Source organism: Eleutherodactylus coqui, chromosome 7, assembly GCF_035609145.1.
Source record: "Eleutherodactylus coqui strain aEleCoq1 chromosome 7, aEleCoq1.hap1, whole genome shotgun sequence".
In the NCBI taxonomy this organism is placed as follows: domain Eukaryota; kingdom Metazoa; phylum Chordata; class Amphibia; order Anura; family Eleutherodactylidae; genus Eleutherodactylus; species Eleutherodactylus coqui.
Genome location: NC_089843.1, coordinates 109,476,125 through 109,497,835, shown reverse-complemented (window position 1 = coordinate 109,497,835; position 21,711 = coordinate 109,476,125). Strand labels below are relative to the sequence as shown.

The window sequence follows — 21,711 nt, the reverse complement described above, 5'->3', positions numbered from 1 at the left end:
AAAATGCAGAAAGATAGGGCAGGACCCATCTTTTCTCATGCGCAGGAATTGCGCATGAGAAACATGCTCATGAGAATAAACCCAATTAAATTAATAGGTTCTTTTCACCACTTTTTGCTGCCGTGGCTTTCACACACGCAAAAATGTGTGCAAACACGTTTGTCTGTTTAAAGGGGTTGTCCCGCGCCGAAACGGTTTTTTTTTTTTCAATAGGCCCCCCGTTCGGCGCGAGACAAACCCGATGCAGGGGTAAAAAAAAACAACCGGATAGTACTTACCCGAATCCCCGCGCTGCGGCGACTTCTTACTTACCTTGCTAAGATGGCCGCCGGGATCTTCACCCACGGTGGACCGCAGGTCTTCTCCCATGGTGCACCGTGGGCTCTCTGCGTTCCATTGCCGATTCCAGCCTTCTGATTGGCTGGAATCGGCACACGTGACGGGGCGGAGCTACGAGGAGCAGCTCTCCGGCACGAGCGGCCCCATTCAGAAGGGAGAAGACCGGACTGCGCAAGCACGTCTAATCGGGAGATTAGACGCTGAAATTAGACGGCACCATGGAGACGAGGACGCTAGCAACGGAACAGGTAAGTGAATAACTTCTGTTTGGCTCATATTTAATGCACGATGTATATTACAAAGTGCATTAATATGGCCATACAGAAGTGTATACCCCAACTTGCTTTCGCGGGACAACCCCTTTAAGCGCTTATAATATACATTTTGATGTGTCTGCTTTGAAGATTTCAGTGCATTTATGAGAGATGTTCAGACAGAAGTTTATCAAAATGCCCACGGAAAGGAGTAATGAGAATGCAAAATAAGACTACTTAAAAAAACAAACACAATTATTTTCAGATCACCATGCAATCTTTTACTTCATCACATTTCACATCTGAAATTGTGCTCTCACTTGAACTCCATGTCACAATAGGTAGTTACAAAGCAAATACTGTAGAAGAAAGTGTCCAGGACACATTCAAAAGTGAAGTCAACAAAGTTTATTTAATCAATTAAAGAAAAAGCACAAAAACTTTTATAGTTGTAAAACCACTTGCACATTTGAAATCCTCTAACTGGGTTTCTTAATCACAGCAATGATTTAACTATGATTAAGGAACCCAATGAGAGTGTTTAAAACATGGAAGTGGTTTTCCAAAAATGTGACATATTTTGGGGGGGACTTGATTTTTGATTGGTAGAATACTGATAGTTTCTTACCTAGCCAACCAGAATTCCACACAGCTGTATGTACATGGGTATTCTGGTTTGGCTTACATCTCTAGTCCTGTTGCAAGACCTATTAAAACATTAGCTACTCATTCATAGCGTAGCCAATTTTCAACAAATGGTGTTGTGGAGGCATTACACCATTCCTCGTTTGCATAAGCGAAAAAGGTTTGGTACCATGCTAGCCAATAGAGCAAAATAGGATTGTTCTCAATAAGGCCTTAGTCACATGGGCGCATCGGCACCCGTACACCGGCGCCCGTCTGACTGTCAGTGAGAAGACGGATGAACCTGCAGGCGGCCGTCTCTCTGCAGCGCTGGAGGAAAGAACATGTGACCGGCTCCATTGCCGGTCATGTGTTCTTTCCTCCAGCGCTTCAGAGAGACGGCCGTCTGCAGGTACGTCCGTCTTCTCACTGACAGTCAGACGGGCGCATCGGCGCCGGTGTACGGGTGCCGATGCGCCCGTGTGACTAAGGCCTTAGAGAAACCAAGTAAGCTTGTAGATATGATAGCTTTTACTGGCTAACAAAAATACATGATGTTACAGCAAACTTTCAAACCTACTTAGGGTTCTTCCTTTTTATTTCAGTTTCTCTCCTCCAAACTGGAGCAGAGAGACAGAAACCCTAAACTGAGCCTTAACACAGGTGTGAAAGCAGCCTTAGAGTATGCATGTTTATAATAAAGAAAATAGATTATTCTGTGAACACAAGTAGTTGTAATTTGGGAACAGTACTTTACTATATGCTCCTTCTATCTCAAAACTGCAAATTACATTTTGATACACGAAGCTGCTTTTTTATGTCTTTACTTTGGAGTTCAAAAACATACATAGAAGTAAACTTTATTATGGTATGTATTTATACCTGCTATTCTACCTTCTTTTTTCAGGGAAATTTGACTTTACTGTTTACTTACTCTTGACCAAAAGTTAAAGCCTATAATAACAGGCTTTACAATAGATAACAGAATATTGACCACTGTGCTGAATTGCAAGACACATTTTCTATGCACAAAGGGCAAGAGGCAGAAAAAAAATATAGCCAAAGCAAAAGAGTGAAATGTGAATAAGAAGTGTTATTTTCTGAAAGAAATTAATCCATAGTATTTCAATAAGTAGCATTTTATGGGTTTAAGTACTGGAATATAGAAATGCTAAGTGACAAAAACGGCATTTGTTAAGATTTTGAAAGACTCACCAGAAGGAAATAATTTCTGAATATTCAGAACAGTGAGAAGTAGAGTTCTGCAAAGTTCCTCTTAGAAGTTTAGAAATAGATTGACAATTGCATATTACCATCTGAGGGTGTGTCCTTGTGTTGTCTGACTGTCAGACAGACGGATGTTGATACGTCTTGCCACACACTAGTTTGACTCTGGGCTAACTGAGGTGGCAGCACCTGGGAAACCCTAGTTTTCGTGCTTTAACCCCTTAGTGACCAAGCCTTTTTGCGCCTTAATGACCAGGCCAAATTTTGGAACTCTGACATGTGTCACTTTAACATAGAATAACTCTGTAAAGGTTTTGCATATCCAAGTGATTCTGACATTGTTTTTTCGTCACATGTTGTACTTCGTTTAGGTGGTAAAAATAGACTGATAGAATGTGTATATTTATTAAAAGATTAAACTTCAACTTTATAAAAACTTTTACCAAGGACCGCTCACCATGGCCCTGCATCACTGCTCCAGGCTCTTGGCTACCTTTATTTGCCAGGAGCATGGAGATTTTAAATTTCACCGACCCTCCCCAGCTTTTGTGCTTTTGTATGCACATGTGCAGAAGCCAGAGAAAGGTCTGTGGATAAAGATCCCATCGAGGGACAAATCCAGGGGCCTGAGGGTAGTAATTTCATCTCCCCTCATGGATCCCATTCATGAGGAGAGGTGAAATTTGAACTTTTTTTTAAAAACCTTTACATGATCACCATTATCCAATGGATAACAGCAATCACGTGACCAAGAACCGTATTCCACGGCCATGTGAATTCTCCAGGCTCTTGCTTACCTTCGATACAATCCCTGAGGGGAGATGAAACTTTAACTTTTTCAACTTTACATGACCACCATTATCCATTGGATAACAATGTTTACATGACCAGAGACCACATACTTCGGCCCCAGGTGACATCTACTTGCTCTCGGCTACCTTTGTTAGCTGAGAACAGGGAGATTTAAAATTGCAGGACCAGATCGCTGTGGGCATCACAAAGACCAGAGGTAAGTAGTTTCATCTCTCCTCACAGATCTGATCCATGAGGAGAGATGAAACTTTAACTTTTTTTTACTTTTTTGGAACTTTTATGGATATAGGCAATCGTGTGACTGGGGGCCGCACACTGTCACCTCCTATGATACCTCTGGTAGCTGATAGCAGGGAGTTGTCACACTCGCAGACCCCGAGGCTTTAGTCTGCAGGGCCAGCATACTTATACGGCCTTGTAGATTAAAACCCAGACATCTAGGATGTGAAGACACATATGGGTGGTCTCCAAGGGGTTAATCCCTCCAAGTGAGATGTTGGTTGTGCTTAAGGGTCCCCAGGCTGTTATATCCAGAGATTGTCCCAGTTGTGTGGCTGCTGACGCTGCACTGAGCCAAGATGCAGTACCTGGAAATCTGAAATGACACATGTGTTTTTCCACTCATTGTATCCTCATGTATTCTGAGGAGATTGTATGCCCCTAGAAGATCAAACTTTGTAAAAATGGTAACCCCCTGTATCCTGCCAAGCAGTTCATATATTGAAGATAATGGGCAATCTTTTTTATGGTAACAGCAGTCAGAACTCTTTGCATGGTTGCAAAGAACCATCTTCCTTCTTTGAAAAAAGACCCTGCACCAGCTGGAGAAGAAGACTTTCGGATAAAAGCTCTCACAAAATTCTCCTTGATATATTCAGACATGGCTTGAGTCTCAGGAAGACACTATTGATATACTCGACCTCTAGGCGGAGATGCACCTGGCAAGAGGTTGATTGGGCAATCATTTGGTCTATGTGGTTGCATCTCCAAACATTCAATGTGGTTTCTATAGACCTGGAAGCTCATGAAGAAGTCCCAACAACAGAAAATTTTTCTTTGTGTAGAACTCCAATTTGAAGATCCAGTGGAATGGTAACACCTGATGACATTAGACAGGAGCTCCCCATCAACAGAAGTGACAGAAATTGGCTTTTTCAAAGATAGCATAGGAATCCTGTGTTTGACAACCAAGGCCTGGTGGATGAAGTTCTGACAGTCCAAGACTATAGGTATGCTTTCGGAGAGAATTGGGAGTTACCACAGGTCAAAGATGCAGCCAGCAGAAACTCCAAAGAAGACTCAGTGTCACCTGGGGTAGCCTTTCCCACTGGCCTTAGGTGGCAGAAGTTTCCCGACTTTACTGGGCATGATCTCAGGAAATTTCCATCACACCACAATACAGACGTAGGTTTGGCGTTCACCATTTCAGCCAATCTTCAGATGGGAGCTTAGTTCTTTCTATCTCCATAGGTTCCTCAGAAGAGAGAACAAGAGAAGGCTGAAGTGGTCTAGAGACAGTAGAAGCAAGACAAATGTTCTATTACTCAAGACAGCCTCCTGTGGCACAGAGTGCTAAGGTAGCAGAAATGCTCTAGCTTATGACCTGAAGGTTCCAAGTTCAATCCCCACATGGTTCCAGGTAGCTGTTTCAAGGTTGACTCATCCTTTCAAGGTTGGTAGAATGCATACCCAGCTTGCTGGGGGGTAATAAATAAATTACCTGAAAGCACTGCGGAATACATTGACGCTATAGAAATAGCAAGATTTAATTTTTATTTTATTTCAAGTAGGAGTTTGGTAAACCAGATATCAATTATTGAGGCCAAAGAGATGAGCTTCTCTAAGGACCAGAGTAAATCTCTGCGAGCTAGCTAATCTTTCCTTTTGCCAGAAAGCCTCTAGCAAAATGATGATTAGAGAGCCTGGTTATTACATTCTAATTCTGCGGCTAGTGTGCAAAATAGTATGGCATACTGGCAGACTGTTATGGATCCTTGACGTAAACCTAAAAGAGCAAATGCAGTAGAAAAACACAGACAGGTCTCAAATGCATTATGAAATGTGGCTAGAAAGGTCTATAGATCAGTAGTCGCAGGGCCCTTGAGTAGCAACATGAATAGCAGTGTGTGCAGATTACACATTTTCCAATGCATCCAGAGAGGTTGCGACACTCTGCAGAATTCATGTTACTTGATTTTCTAAAGAGTAATCTTGCACAGGTGAATCCAGTGTGGTGCTTGAAGCGTCAGCAAGATCCATAGTCTAAGAAAAATGTCAGACTGACAGATGTGGATGCACCTTCCCACATATCTGTTTGGTTGTTGGTTAAGGGCTCATTCACACAGGCATGTGCGTACAACTCTGAGAGTCTCCCGCAGCAGACAGAGAGCTGACGGAGACCACATATGGGCTGTTATTGGCACTGCCCATTCCCGTGAATCCAACGTCATGGACATCAACAGTGTGATTTTTTAAAATTCCCTGCTCTGTTCAGAGCAGAGATGTGTATGGAGACTTTGCCCATACACAATGCATGCACATGGACAGCGTTTCATACGCAGCCCATACAAGGAGCATGCTGGGATTTATTTCTCCTGCATATCGACACACAGTGCCCACACACAGGTGTGAATAGAAAAATGAAAAGTGATTTGAAGGAATACTGCCATCCAATAGATGGTGCTGCAGGTGTAATGTTCCATCTTCCATATTTAAAAGCAAAATCATAGCATTTAGCTAGTAGCCTTCAGCGATGCCGCTGCTTAAATGCCTTCTTTTTGAAGGCTACATAGTGCGCAATGTGGGCTTAGTAGAGAATAGAGGAAACGGAAGTGCCGTGTCTGCTATTTGACCCGACAATTACATGATCGCTGGTGAACTCAATATTGCAGACCTACAGGGTCTTAAAAGACCATTGTCATACTAAGGGGATGTTTTCCCCTGTAACTGGGTCCATTTGGATGCCTCAGTTACAGTGTAAAAGTGTGAAATAAAAAAAATGATTACCAAAATAAGTTTAAAAAAGTTAGAGTAAAATAATATAAAGAAAAAAAGACCCATTGCCCACACCCACCTAATCCATCAGACCTGTAATCCAAGACTATACACATTATATATCATTACTGTACTCTATTTTATCACAAATATGCTAATTTTAAAATTAAGTACTAAAAACTTTTTTTTAGATTTTGTACACATTACCTCTAACAAAACAAAATTTGTTAAACAAAAAATTGTGTTAAAAGAAGTATTAAATAGCCCGATATGTCATGAAAAAATGCAACAAAAATAATATTGGCAGCCCAAGTGATACAATAGGTCTATATAGCCACCATATATCCAAAATCTAACAATATTGTCTGGTCCTTTAGGAAGAAGACAGCCTGGTCCTTAAGTAGTTAATATCCAGCACTTGAATTATAGAAAAATATAAAGTGGTCTCTCAGGTTGCAATGTTAATTTGTCCTTCCAGGTCTGGGTCACATCTTGGGGCACAGAATGAAGTACGTTTGAAAATCTATATATATAAAGGGGAAAGCCCTCACTCACTGACTCACTGACTCACTGACTGACTCGCCACTAATTCTCTAACTTCCCGGTGTCCTACAAACATGAAATTTGGCACGAGCATAGATTATGTCCAAAATAGGAAAAGTAAAGGGGTCAGAACTTGAAAATTAAATGCTAAGTGCAAAAGTATTGGTGCCCCTGTGTAATGTACCAAATGGAATTCTCTAACTTCTTGATGTCGTACAAACATGAAATTTGGGATGATCTTTCATTAGATCCTAAATAAAAAAAGTAAAGGGGTCACAACTCAAAAATTTACTGCTAAGTGCAAAAGTATTGGCGCCCCTGTGTAATGTACCAATTCTAATTCTCTAACTTCCCGATGTCGTACAAAAATGACATTTGGCAGGAGCATTTTTTAGGTCCTAAATAAGAAAAGTAAGGGGGTCACAATTCAAAAATTCACTGCTAAGTGCAAAAGTATTAGCACCCCTGTATAATGTACCAATTCTAATTCTCTAACTTCCTGATGTTGTACAAACATGAAATTTGGCACAATCATTGTTTAGGTCTTAAATAGGAAAAGTAAAGGGGTCACAATTTGATTATTCAATGGTACGTGCAAAAGTATTGGCACCCCTATGTAATGTTCCTAATCTAATTCTCTAACTTTCCGGTGTCATACAAACGGGAAATTTGGCATGACCATTGTTTAGGCCCTAAATCAAAGGGGTTACAACTTGATTATTCAATGCTAAATGCAAAAGTAAGTGCACTGCTATGTAATGTAACTTCTCGGTGTCGTACAAGCGCGAAATTTGGCACGAGCATTCTTTAGGTCCTAAACGAGGAGAGTGAGTGGGGTGGCACATTCTGCAGTGGGACATTGGCACATGCAGCCTGAGGAGAATCTAATGCTCCTTTATGTATATACATATCCTATTCCTCAGTTACTCTAAAGTACCCTTGAATTCATAAAATTTTCCGTGCAAACAACACGTAAACACCTGTTTCAAATTAACTTGGGCAAGGCCGGGTATATCAGCTAGTAAAATATAAAGCTGACACTGTTTTATATGGAAGAGCTATGCCTGCACTACAGAGAACAGTGCAGGCACAGCTGTAATGCCCTTTACTTCTATGCAGTTACAATAGCTAGCTGAAAAACTAATCCTCAGCCCCATCTTTGCCTAGTTGCATGGCTAAAAAGAGGTTTTGTACAAAAAATGAACAGATTAGGCCAATAAAACCTACTGCAAAAAAAACTTAGAATCACCTATTCTGAACATAAAAATTGCAGTTACTCTTTAAGCCAAATAACAAATCAATGTTGCTGCCTCAGACAAACTCAACTGCTAAATTGGAATGATCATCAATGAGTACATAAGCTGCTCTGTTTCAGTGTTGTCTGGAAGTTTTATCATTGCTGTTTACTAAGCTATCATCTATGACTTTCTGTAATAACTATCTTATGTCTTGTTAAGTTTTACATAAAGCTTCAATTTGATAAAACCTTTAAAAGTAACTGATTATTGCTTTTCAGAGTAAGTGCAGAGTAAATGCTTACTAGGTTGAAGGTTTTATCTCTTGTGTAGTAAACATTACTAATAAGTTAGTAATTATGGAGAAAGCTGCTGTCATTACATTTCCTATTGCCTTAGCACTAATTTTTAGAGATGAGCGAGCACCAAAATGCTCGGGTGCTCGTTACTCGGGACGAAAATTTCGCGATGCTCGAGGGTTCGTTTCGAATAACGAACCCCATTGAAGTCAATGGGCGACCCGAGCATTTTTGTATATCGCCGATGCTCGCTAAGCTTTCCATTTGTGAAAATCTGGGCACTTCAAGAAAGTGATGGGAACGACACAGCAACGGATAGGGCAGGCGAGGGGCTACATGTTGGGCTGCATCTCAAGTTCCCAGGTCCCACTATTAAGCCACAATAGCGGCAAGAGTGGACCCCCCCCCCCTCGTTCCAACAATTTTTACTTCTGAAAAGCCCTCATTAGCAATGCATACCTTAGCTAAGCACCACACTACCTCCAACAAAGCACAATCACTGCCTGCATGACGCTCCACTGCCACTTCTCCGGGGGTAAATGCTGCCCAACCCCCCCCCCCCCCCCCCCGCACGACCCAGTGTCCACAGCACACACCAAAGTGTCCCTGCGCAGCTTTCAGCTTCCCTCATGCCACACCACCCTCATGTCTATTTATAAGTGCGTCTGCCATGAGGAGGAACCGCAGGCACACACTGCAGAGGGTTGGCACGGCTAGGCAGCGACCCTCTTTAAAAGGGGCGGGCCGATAGCCCACAATGCTGTACAGAAGCAATGAGAAATCCAATCCTGTGCCACCTCCATCAGGAGCTGCACACGTGGGCATAGCAATGGGGAACCTATGTGCCACACACTATTCATTCTGTCAAGGTGTCTGCATGCCCCAGTCAGACCGCGGTTTTTTATAAATAGTCACAGGCAGGTACAACTCCGCAATAGGAATTCCGTGTGCACCCACAGCATGGGTGGCTCCCTGGAACCCACCGGTGGTACATAAATATATCCCATTGCATTGCCCATCACAGCTGAGGTAATATCATGTTTAATGCAGGTGGGCTTCGGCCCACACTGCATGCCCCAGTCAGACTGGGGTTCTTTAGAAGTGGACACATGCAGTTACAACTCCGTGTGGACCGACAGCATAGGTGGGTGCCAGGAAGCCACCGGCGGTACATAAATACATCCCATTGCATTGCCCTGCACAGCTGAGGTAACGTCAGATAAAATACAGGTGGGCTTCGGCCCACACTGCATGCCCCAGTCAGACCGGGGTTTTTAATACATAGACACAGGAAGGTACAACTCCCTAATGTGAGGTCCGTGTGGACCGACAGCATGGGTGGCTCCCTGGAACCTACTGGCGGTACAAAAATATATTCCATTGCAGTGCCCTGGACAGCAGAGCTAACGTCTGATTAAAAAATAAAAAATTGGTGTACCAACAGTACTAATGTACCTCAGAAAAATTGCCCATGCCCAACCAAGAGGGCAGGTGAAACCCATTAATCGCTTTGGTTAATGTGGCTTAATTGGTAACTAGGCCTGGAGGCAGCCCAGTTAAAATAAAAATTGGTTCAGGTGCAAGTTTCAACGCTTTAATGAGCATTGAAACGTATAAAAATTGTTTACAGAAATTATATGACTGAGCCTTGTGGGCCTAAGAAAAATTGCCCGTTCGGCGTGATTACGTGAGGTTTCAGGAGGAGGAGCAGGAGGAGAAGGATGAATAGAATACACAGATTGATGAAGCTAAAAGGTCCCCGTTTTTGATGGTGATAGAGAACGATGCTTCCATCCGCGGGTGCAGCCTACGTATTGTTTAGGTATCGCTGCTGTCCGCTGGTGGAGAAGAGAAGTCTGGGGAAATCCAGGCTTTGTTCATCTTGATGAGTGTAAGCCTGTCGGCACTGTCGGTTGACAGGCGGGTACGCTTATCCGTGATGATTCCCCCAGCCGCACTAAACACCCTCTCTGACAAGACGCTAGCCGCAGGACAAGCAAGCACCTCCAGGGCATACAGCGCGAGTTCAGGCCATGTGTCCAGCTTCGACACTCAGTAGTTGTAGGGGGCAGAGGCCTCACGGAGGACGGTTGTGCGATCGGCTACGTACTCCCTCACCATCCTTTTACAGTGCTCCTGCCGACTCAGCCTTGACTGGCGAGCGGTGACACAGACTTGCTGGGGAGCCAGAAAGCTGTCAAAGGCCTTAGAGAGTGTTCCCCTGCCTGTGCTGTACATGCTGCCTGATCTCCGCGCCTCCCCTGCTACCTGGCCCTCGGAACTGCGCCTTCTGCCACTAGCGCTGTCGGATGGGAATTTTACCATCAGTTTGTCCGCCAGGGTCCTGTGGTATAGCATCACTCTCGAACCCCTTTCCTCTTCGGGTATGAGAGTGGAAAGGTTCTCCTTATACCGTGGGTCGAGCAGTGTGTACACCCAGTAATCCGTAGTGGCCAGAATGCGTGTAACGCGAGGGTCACGAGAAAGGCATCCTAACATGAAGTCAGCCATGTGTGCCAGGGTACCTGTACGCAACACATGGCTGTCCTCACTAGGAAGATCACTTTCAGGATCCTCCTCCTCCTCCTCCTCAGGCCATACACGCTGAAAGGATGACAGGCAAGCAGCATGGGTACCCTCAGCAGTGGGCCAAGCTGTCTCTTCCCCCTCCTCCTCATCCTCCTCATGCTCCTCCTCCTCCTCCTCCTCAACGCGCTGAGATATAGACATGAGGGTGCTCTGACTATCCAGCGACATACTGTCTTCCCCCGCCTCCGTTTCCGAGCGCAAAGCGTCTGCCTTTATACTTTGCAGGGAACTTCTCAAGAGGCATAGCATAGGAATGGTGACGCTAATGATTGCAGCATCGCCGCTCACCATCTGGGTAGACTCCTCAAAGTTTCCAAGGACCTGGCAGATGTCTGCCAACCAGGCCCACTCTTATGTAAAGAATTGAGGAGGCTGACTCCCACTGCGCCGCCCATGTTGGAGTTGGTATTCCACTATAGCTCTATGCTGCTCATAGAGCCTGGCCAACATGTGGAGCGTAGAGTTCCACCGTGTGGGCACGTCGCACAGCAGTCGGTGCACTGGCAGATGAAACCGATGTTGCAGGGTGCGCAGGGTGGCAGCGTCCGTGTGGGACTTGCGGAAATGTGTGCAGAGTCGGCGCACCTTTCCGAGCAGGTCTGACAAGCGTGGGTAGCTTTTCAGAAAGTGCTGAACCACCAAATTAAAGACGTGGGCCAGGCATGGCACGTGCATGAGGCTGCCGAGCTGCAGAGCCGCCACCAGGTTACGGCCGTTGTCACACACGACCATGCCCGGTTGGAGGCTCAGCGGAGCAAGCCAGCGGTCGGTCTGCTCTGTCAGACCCTGCAGCAGTTCGTGGGCCATGTGGCTCTTCTCTCCTAAGCTGAGTAGCTTCAGCACGGCCTGCTGCCGCTTGCCCACCGCTGTGCTGCCGTGCCGCGCGACACCGACTGCTGGCGACGTGCTGCTGCTGACACATCTTGATTGCGAGACAGAGGTTGCGTAGGAGGAGGAGGAGGAGGGTGGTTTAGTGGAGGAAGCATACATCGCCGCAGATACCACCACCGAGCTGGGGCCCGCAATTCTGGGGGTGGGTAGGACGTGAGCGGTCCCAGGCTCTGACTCTGTCCCAGCCTCCACTAAATTCACCCAATGTGCCGTCAGGGAGATATAGTGGCTCTGCCCGCCTGTGCTTATCCATGTGTTCGTTGTTAAGTGGACCTTGACAGTAACCGCAATGGTGAGGGCGCGTACAATGTTGCGGGAGACGTGGTCGTGAAGGGCTGGGACGGCACATCGGGAAAAATAGTGGCGACTGGGAACTGAGTAGCGCGGGGCCGCCGCCGCCATCGTACCTTTGAAAGCCTCTGTTTCCACAACCCTATACGGCAGCATCTCCAGGCTGATAAATTTGGCTATGTGCACGTTTAACGCTTGAGCGTGCGGGTGCGTGGCGGCGTACTTGCGCTTGCGCTCCAACACTTGCGCTAGCGACGGCTGGACGGTGCGCTGAGAGACATTGGTGGATGGGGCCGAGGACAGCGGAGGTGAGGGTGTGGGTGCAGGCCAGGAGACGGTCGTGCCTGTATCCTGAGAGGGGGGTTGGATCTCAGTGGCAGGTTGGGGCACAGGGGGAGAGGCAGCGGTGCAAACCGGAGGCGGTGAACGGCCTTCGTCCCACCTTGTGGGGTGCTTGGCCATCATATGTCTGTGCATGCTGGTGGTGGTGAGGCTGGTGGTGATGGCTCCCCGGCTGATCTTGGCGCGACAAAGGTTGCACACCACTGTTCGTCGGTCGTCTGCACTCTCAGTGAAAAACTGCCAGACCTTTGAGCACCTCGGCCTCTGCAAGGTGGCATGGCGCGAGGGGGCGCTTTGGGAAACACTTGGTGGATTATTCGGTCTGGCCCTGCCTCTACCCCTGGCCACCGCACTGCCTCTTCCAACCTGCCCTGCTGCTGCACTTGCCTCCCCCTCTGAAGACCTGTCCTCAGTAGGCGTAGCAAACCAGGTGGGGTCAGTCACCTCATCGTCCTGCTGCTCTTCCTCCGAATCCTCTGTGCGCTCCTCCCTTGGACTTACTCCAATTACTACTACCTGAGTGATAGACAACTGTGTCTCATCGTCATCGTCCTCCTCACCCACTGAAAGCTCTTGAGACAGTTGCCGGAAGTCCCCAGCCTCATCCCCCGGACCCCGGGAACTTTCCAAAGGTTGGGCATCGGTCACGACAAACTCCTCTGGTGGGAGAGGATTCGGAACCATTGCTGCCCATTCTGGGCAGGGGCCCGAGAACAGTTCCTGGGAGTCTGCCTGCTCCTCAGACTGTGTCATTGTATTGGAGTGAGGAGGCTGGGAGGAAGGAGCAGCAGTAGCCAGAGGATTCAGAGTTGCAGCAGTGGACGGCGCAGAACTCTGGGTGGTCGATAGATTGCTGGATGCACTTTCTGCCATCCACGACAGGACCTGCTCACACTGCTCATTTTCTAATAAAGGTCTACCGCGTGGACCCATTAATTGTGAGATGAATGTGGGGACGCCAGAAAGTGCCTCTCTCCTAATCCCGCAGCAGTCGTCTGCGATACATCTAGATCAGGAGCTCGGCCTGTGCCCACACCCTGACTTTGGCCTCCGCGTCCTCGCCCGCGTCCACGTCCACGTCCTCTAGGCCTACCCCTACCCCTCAGCATGGTGTATTACCAGTAGTGCAGAAACAGAACTCTGTACTTAAATGTGCCGCTTATTGACCTGTGGTTGGAGGCTGACTTCGCTTACGGAACGCACAGCAGAGCCAGGAAAGAATTTTGCGCAAGCCTGCTGTAACACTTATCTGGCTGCGTATTAATTAGGACTACTACCCCCAGCACAGATGCAGTACACTGAGGACGGTCACAGGCAGCCCAAATAGAAAGTTTTTTCCCAAATTTTTTTGGAAAAGCCCACTGCCTATGTAGACAGTATATCTCTTTCACTGTCCCTGCCTCACCACTACTGGCCCTGGACTATGTAAAATTACTGCAAATTGTTTCCCTCTGGACAGGATGACAGCGGTGATGCAACGGCCAACGCAGAGCCAGGAAAGAATTTTGCGCAAGCCTGCTGTAACACTTAGCTTAGAGACGCAGTACACTCAGGACAGTCACAGGCAGCCCAAATAGAATGTTTTTTCCCAAATTTTTTTGGAAAAGCCCACTGCCTATATAGACAGTATACGTCTTTCACGTTTTTCACTGTCCCTGCCTCAGCACTACTGGCCCTATACTATGTAAAATTACTGCAGACTGTTTCCCTCTGGACAGGATGACAGCGGTGATGTAACGGGCAACGCAGAGCCAGGAAAGAATTTTGCGCAAGCCTGCTGTAACACTTAGCTGGCTGCGTATTAATTAGGACTACTACCCCCAGCAGAGACGCAGTACACTCAGGACGGTCACAGGCAGCCCAAATAGAATGTTTTTCCCCAAATTTTTTTGGAAAAGCCCACTGCCTATATAGACAGTATATGTCTTTCACCTTTTTCACTGTCCCTGCCTCAGCACTACTGGCCCTATACTATGTAAAATTACTGCAGACTGAGGACGCAATGCTCTGCACGGTCGATATACAAAAAAAAACAAAAAACGTGCAACACTGCAAAAAGCAGCCTCAACAGTACTGCACACGGTCAGATGTGGCCCTAAGAAGGACCCTTGGGGTTCTTGAAGCCTAAAATAACTCCTAACACTCTCCCTATAGCAACTCCAGCAAGACAGCACTTTCCCTGAACTATGTCAGAATGCATCTGTGGCGAGCCGCAGGAGGGGCCGATTTATATACTCGGGTGACACCTGATCTCGCCAGCCACTCACTGCAGGGGGGAGGTATAGGGCTTGAACGTTGCAGGGGGAAGTTGTAATGCCTTCCCTGTCTTTCTATTGGCCAGAAAAGCGAGCTAACGTCTCAGAGATGAAAGTGAAAGTAACTCGAACATCGCGTGGTGCTCGCCTCTAGTAACGAGCATCTCAAACACGCTAATACTCGAACGAGTATCAAGCTCGGACGAGTACGTTCGCTCATCTCTACTAATTTTCTATTATTATTATTTTTTTTACACTTTAATAAACAAATTCCTGTTTCTTAAAGCAGCTAGATGGAATAAAGTTATAAATGAATAGTGTTTTCTTTTTCATATTCACATGCTATAAATGGCTACAAATGCATGTGTTTGAACCAGTGAACTACCCTAGATAACACTGGATAGTCTCCGTGGGTAAACGATAGGAACAATTGAAACTAAAAGTATGTGGCATTTGCAGGTGCATTCCAATGCTTAACATGTTTGCTGGAAATGAACATTCAAACATGAACCTGGTCCGATAATTCCACAGAACAACTTCCTTCAAGTGCTGCTTCTAGAGTCTTTCAGACAGTGGTGCTCATCTCTCCAAGTGACAGATTGAGGACAACTTGCAGAGGCTGAATGACAGAAATATAGATAACTCGGCTTTTGCAGATCTCAATGGAATGCAATTCTTCTAAAAGAGTATGCCATAATTGTCTATAATCACTGTCCAGCTCTATGCAGCCCTGCTTTAGGTAGCAGCTTGAGTCTGCTTTAAAAAATAAAATGCTTTGAGGGAACAACAGCACAGTAGGTAAAAGGGAAAAATAAAATATGCCTTTCATCCCTGAGAGATGTGTCTGACTCAAGATTCTTGAATATTACGGATGAGTGGATTAAGCATGTCTACTTGTATTTTGTGCTTCTCATTTTACAGATCAGATTGCTTTGAACCACAAAACAATTGTGTGCCCCATGATAGATGTCATTGACCACAATCACTTTGGATATGAAGCTCAAGCAGGAGATGCCATGAGAGGAGCATTTGACTGGGAAATGTACTACAAACGAATCCCAATTCCTCCAGAGCTACAAAGAACAGATCCCAGTGAGCCATTTGAGTAAGTAGGACAAAATGAAAAAGTACAATATACCCTAGATAAAGACTATAAGCCACAGTTATATCATAGATGATTCAGAACTTGTATATACAGTAGTATGTAGCAGAGATTAAAATATTAATGTACCAGAGATGATATTGCATATTTTTAGAACACATCATGCTAGAATGATAAGGTATCTTGAGTTTTCATAAATATTAACTTTCTGCTTTAACTTTAACTGTATACAGTTGCAATCACAATGATTCAACTCCCATTGTAAAATTAGGTTTATTCGACAAATTTACAACAATATAAATAACTCAATACAACTAATATAACAAATAGTTTCTCCGAAATCAAGACAAAGTGGCACTTTTAATGAATACTGCAGTCTAAGAATTATCCATCCCCCTGTATAGAATCCCTTATTGGAGGACATATTTGCAAATCAGGCATCTGAAGCACATCTGATGCAACTAATCAATGGCTTTATTAGTTGCATCAGGTGTGCTTAAGAGAAAACGCAAAAAATACCCCAACTGGCTAGAGCTTTGTTAACTGTGACATTTGATTGCATGTTAGAAATACTGCCAAGTCAAGAGAGTGGTCCAAAATGTTATGAGAAGAGATCAGTACACTTTGTACAATTAAGAAAAGGATACTAAAGATGGCAAAGAGATTGAATGTTCATAGAGATACAGTTGGAAGCATAGTTCGTAAGTTCAAAGTTAAAGAAACATTGGCTATACTACCTGGACTTGACTGAAAGAGAAAGCTCTCACGGACTGCCACAAGATTTCTGAGGAAGCAGCTGGTCAAAACCTCTCAAGTGACTGTAAAAGACCTGGACCAAGCTTTGATGGCATCAAGCACTGAGGTTTCCATTTGCACAGTAAGACCTCGTTCAGATTAGTGTGGTTCACACACTGTTACAACCACGTGTAAACCACACTTCTATAGAAACCAATTAGTTGCTATAGAAGTGCTCACACAGAGCTTTTTTTTACCAGGCCAAAATCTGCGCTGATAAAAAAGATAGGACAGTAAGTGCCGACTCGCCTGTCAGCTCTGTGCTGCGCTGCTATCCATGGTGCTGACCATCAGCTCCTGTGGGAGCCACGGCAGCACTCTGCCCGCAGTATGGAGATGTGAACGGGCTGCTCCACGTAGATTCTCATTCACCGCAGATTTTCTGCATGTGAGCAGCTTGGTTTACACGCTGTTGTAGCAGCATGTAAACCATGCTCTTCTGAACAAGGCCGAAGGCACATACTAAATGCTGAAGGTTTTTATGCCCACATTCCAAGATGTACACCTCTAGAGAAACAAAAGCACAGAAAACTAAGCTCCAATTTTCTCAAAACCATATAAATAAACCACATAAGCTTTGGGATTCTATTCTGTTAAGTAATGAAAAAAACTGGAACTGAAATCTCTGGATTAGCAGTAATACCTGGTGGGGAAGAATGAAGCATACATTGAAAACAATACCTTGTCTTCACTGAAGCATAGTGGTGAGTTAAAGGGGTTTTCCTGGGAGAATACTATTGATGACCTATCCTTAGGATAGGTCATCAATATTTGATTGGCTGAGGTCCGTCACTCAAGACCCCGACTGATCAGCTGATTGTGCGCCCACTGACAGTGCCACAATAACACAAGGGTCGGAGCAGAAGTAGCTGAAGTCTACGCTCCGACCTCTATGTGGTGGCCATCACTTGTAACTCCAATTGCAGCTTTCATTGAAATCAAACGCAAGCCATGTCTGCAGTTACACACACCAGCCATTATACAGAGGTTGAGGCGGAGATTTCTGCTTTGATCCCTGTGTTATTGAGGCACTGTCAGTGGGTGCACAATCAGCTGATCGGTTGGGGTCCCGAGCAATGGACCCCAACCGATAAACTATTGATGATCTAACCTGAGGATAGATCATCAATAGTATTCTCCCAGGAAAACCACTGTAATGCTGCTTTAGGGCTGCTTTGTTTCTTCTGGCACTAGAAGCATGCAACATACTACTGGAGTAGATAAAAGAACATGCAGGTAGGAAGATACAATTTTAGACTTACTTTCCATGAGGAGTCTACAAGTACCAGGAATGAAATATCAGAAAATCCTAGAAGATATCATGCCTTCTGTGAGGAAGCTGACACTTTGACACCATTTGACCTTCCAAAAGGAATTTTGGATGATCTCTAGTATACCTGAAAGTCCACCAAGGCTTGGTTTCCGAAATATACCTGGAAGATTCTGGAGAGGCCATTACAGTCGCCTCACTTGAACCTCAGAAAATCTTTGGTGGGATTTGAAGAAGGTGGTTGCAGAATACAAACCTAAGAATATAAGTTAACTGGGGGCTATGACCCATGAGGAATGTGCCAAGATTCCTCAGAAACACAGTTAGAGGATGTTGTCTAGCTATGTATCACATTGCAGCAGGTCATAACAGTAAAATGGTGCTCTACTAAGTACTAAAGATGCTTGCCATGAAAAGATGAATAATTCTGTCATGAAGAGGGATGAATAATTCTAAGACTGCAGTCATTAAAAGTGGAATTTTGTGTAGAACTTGGAGAAACCACTTGTTATATTAGTTGTTCTGAGCTATGCAAATTATTCTTGTTTGTTTTTGGCAAGCAGTTAAAAGTTTGTAAATTTGGCAAATAAACCTAATTTGTATTGGGCGTTGAATAGTTTTGATTGCAACTGTACATTGCATACATGATCCAATACATTATACTAAATAGGTCTTCATATTTGTTAAACCATTTTGTCAATACTTCTGTTAAGTGCATATTTTTGTCCAGCTTGGACATATGTAGTATTACCTTTTTGATTCTCGAAAACATCTTAAATTAAAAATCAATAACTTTGCAAATAATGTTAATTGAAAGCATTCTACTGTTTTCAAGTCCATAGCTTATGCATGCAAATATATATATATATATATATATATATATATATATATATATATATATATATATATATATATATATATCCCCACAGTTCAAACAAACCTTGTATAGTCTGCTCCAGCAGTCACATTCTCTTCTATTTTCTCTCTACTTCTTACTATTCTTTTAAATGTATGTGAGAAATAAGTAGGGAATAGATGGCAGAGAAGATGATATTACGATATGTGAACAAAGGTCAAAGTGTTGGACTTGTCTGATATGTACAGTACAGACTCGAATTATCATAGGTGAAACCCTTCATAAATAACTAATCTATAATTGATTGCTTGTGCTAGTGCGCCTAACACTCTCAATTTAATTTTAATTTCTGGGCTGCACTTGGACTTGCAAGTTCAGCTTGGCAATTATTGGCAAAATGCCAGTGCTATAGGTGGCTGCTAACACTCATGTACTAGTGTGGATATTTCTAAAAGCATTCTAGAGGCATTAGATAAAGGTGTCAAAATAGTCAAAATAGCAGCAAGAATATTTAGTACAGGGTATCTGAAAAGTGTGAAAGCACCCATATAGAATGAAAACAGTTTGGCGGATGGTGATCCAATTTTGCACATAAGTTGCGAGGGAAAGGGGAAAACTATTGGGTCAAGTCACCAACCTGGTGGCCTTTTTGAATGTTGTAATCTTGGATTCAACTCTAATTTGTCCAATGGGAAGGTAGGTGAGGAATATATAAAACTGGGGGAGAATTTCACCAGAAAAGCAGTGGTGTGCTTTATATTACCATAACTTTATTGGTTCTCATGTTAACACAGTAATTATTCTTCAATACACGGATTGTGAATTATGGCGTTCTCTCAATCAGAAACTTTTGAGATCCACCTTTGTCAGATGTTGCAGCATCTTCAATTTATAAGGATGCCATTTATGTGTAGACAAAATTTTCTGTATGCAGGCATCGCTAAACCCACTTACTTGAGACAGACAACGAGTGCTATGTTGTAGGCTCTTGCTGTTGTGGTCTTTAGGCATCCGGATTTTGGTTTATCAATGACAGAAACTGTTTCTCAGAAACTTCTTTCCAAATTCTGAGAAACCGATTCTGACTGTGATATACCAAAATCTGGATGAGAAAGTACGGTACTGATGAAGCATAAGCAACTGCTGTTATGGCCTCATTAAGCGAGAGCCCACAACATAGCACTCGTCTGTCTCAAGAAAGTGGGATTAGCCGTGCCTCCCTACAGCAAATTTTGTCTATGTATAAATGGCATCCTTACAAATTGCAGATGCTGCAACAATTGAGGGAGGACGATCTCAATACATTCTGCTTACCATAGCTACCTCATTCAAATAGCTTGTAATGAAGAAAAATCACTGTGTTGGCATGAGAACTAATAAAGTTATGTTAAAATAAAGCATTGTTTTTCTGGTGAAATTCTCGACCAGTTTGATATATCACATACCTACTTTACCTACCTGTCTGTCACTTTGGGCACGTGACCTAATGGGTTGTCCCTTCCCCTGCAGCTTGTATGCAAAATTGAATCACTATCTACCAAACCGTTTTCAATCTATATGGATATTTCCAAACTTTTGAATCACCCTGCATATTTGTGCAAAATGAGTTTACATCAGAAACCGTATTTACTAAGAGTCGATTGAAATCAAGTCCATCTATCTACAAAGTAATTTTGCATCTATGAAGTCATAAGGCAGTACATGGACTTCAGTAGAGATATCTGTGTGCCACTATATGGTGTTGCAATGAGCATTCAGTGCAGAGCATATGTTTGCAATACTGGATGCAGTAGACTATGCCTTGTTTTTTTTTTAACACAGTAGCACTATGACAATCAATGAGAAAAACATTTTTGTTCCTCATTATAACATCCGAGGTACATCATTACCAGGTCAAAACAAGATCTTATATCTGGCATCTTAATCCTATCTGGATTCCACTAATAAATAATATTGCCATTGCTCAACACAGGGAGGAACATTTTACAGTTAATATTGGCTCAACGAATTCTGCATTGGTCTGGGATATTAGGAAAGCCTCCCTACGAGGCCTGTTGATACAGAACATCTGTAGAGTTAAGAATCAGAGCACAAATATAGGAGAGGAACTCAATAAATGGGTCACTGAAACCGAATCATTTTTTATCAACCAATCGACAGATGCTGATAGAGTCTTATGTCAAGTCTTATATCAAGATCACACCAATACTTGCTGTCTGAGTTTCATGGCCCACTACTTTTGAAGCAAAATGGAAAAAAGATCTTGGTCCATTGGAAAATGGGCAATGGTGAAAGACATTGGAAAGAATTCCTCAGCTTTCATTCAGTGAAGCTCATAGGATCTCACACTTAATATCTGATACACATAGTATACAGAACACCACTCTTCCTATATAAAATCGGCCTCAGAGAATATTTCATTGTTCTCCTACATGCCCTAGGTTAACAAGATTCTAGAAGGGAATAACTGATCTAATAAATTTTGTATACAATATAACTATTCCTTTAATACTTTATGTATGTATACTCGCTTATGTGAAACATTTTCCCTTTTCAGAATGTACAAAATTCGCAATGGCTAGACTATTATACTTAGCACGAAAATTGATGGCTCAAAAATGGAAACAAAACTCTCCTCCAACAAATAGAGAATATATAAATAAAGCTAATTGGCTTGGAGACATCGAAAAGCATATATAAGTAGAAGTCTATCCTTTGTAGTTCTCATTCTTTTTAATCGACTTCTGATGTTGGCTTAAAAACCTGTATCAAAACTGCATGTGCGTTTTTCAAAAAGTGCTGTGTGTGAAGCCACCCTAGTGGTTGTGGAGAGAGGGAGCTCCTCATAGCTGTAGGGTACATTCACATCTGGTGCAAATGTTGCAGATTTTCTGCAATCAAAAATTTGCACCAAAATTTGCATCAAAAACTGTGCTAAAATCTATACCATTGGTGCAGATTTTGTAGTGGATTTTTATGTGGATCTACAGCA

The 21,711-nt window shown here is 43.7% G+C and overlaps 1 protein-coding gene across 3 annotated transcripts in view; it reads left to right on the top strand.

The window, feature by feature from the left end:
* The window catches only part of GALNTL6 (polypeptide N-acetylgalactosaminyltransferase like 6), a 1,489,735-nt gene that overhangs the window by 1,186,525 nt on the left and 281,499 nt on the right, over positions 1-21,711 (top strand). For all 3 annotated transcript variants that reach the window (XM_066573529.1, XM_066573530.1, XM_066573531.1), the window contains one exon: positions 15,618-15,801. In XM_066573529.1, the coding sequence (XP_066429626.1) occupies positions 15,618-15,801 (184 nt within the window). The remainder of the gene's footprint in view (positions 1-15,617; positions 15,802-21,711) is intronic.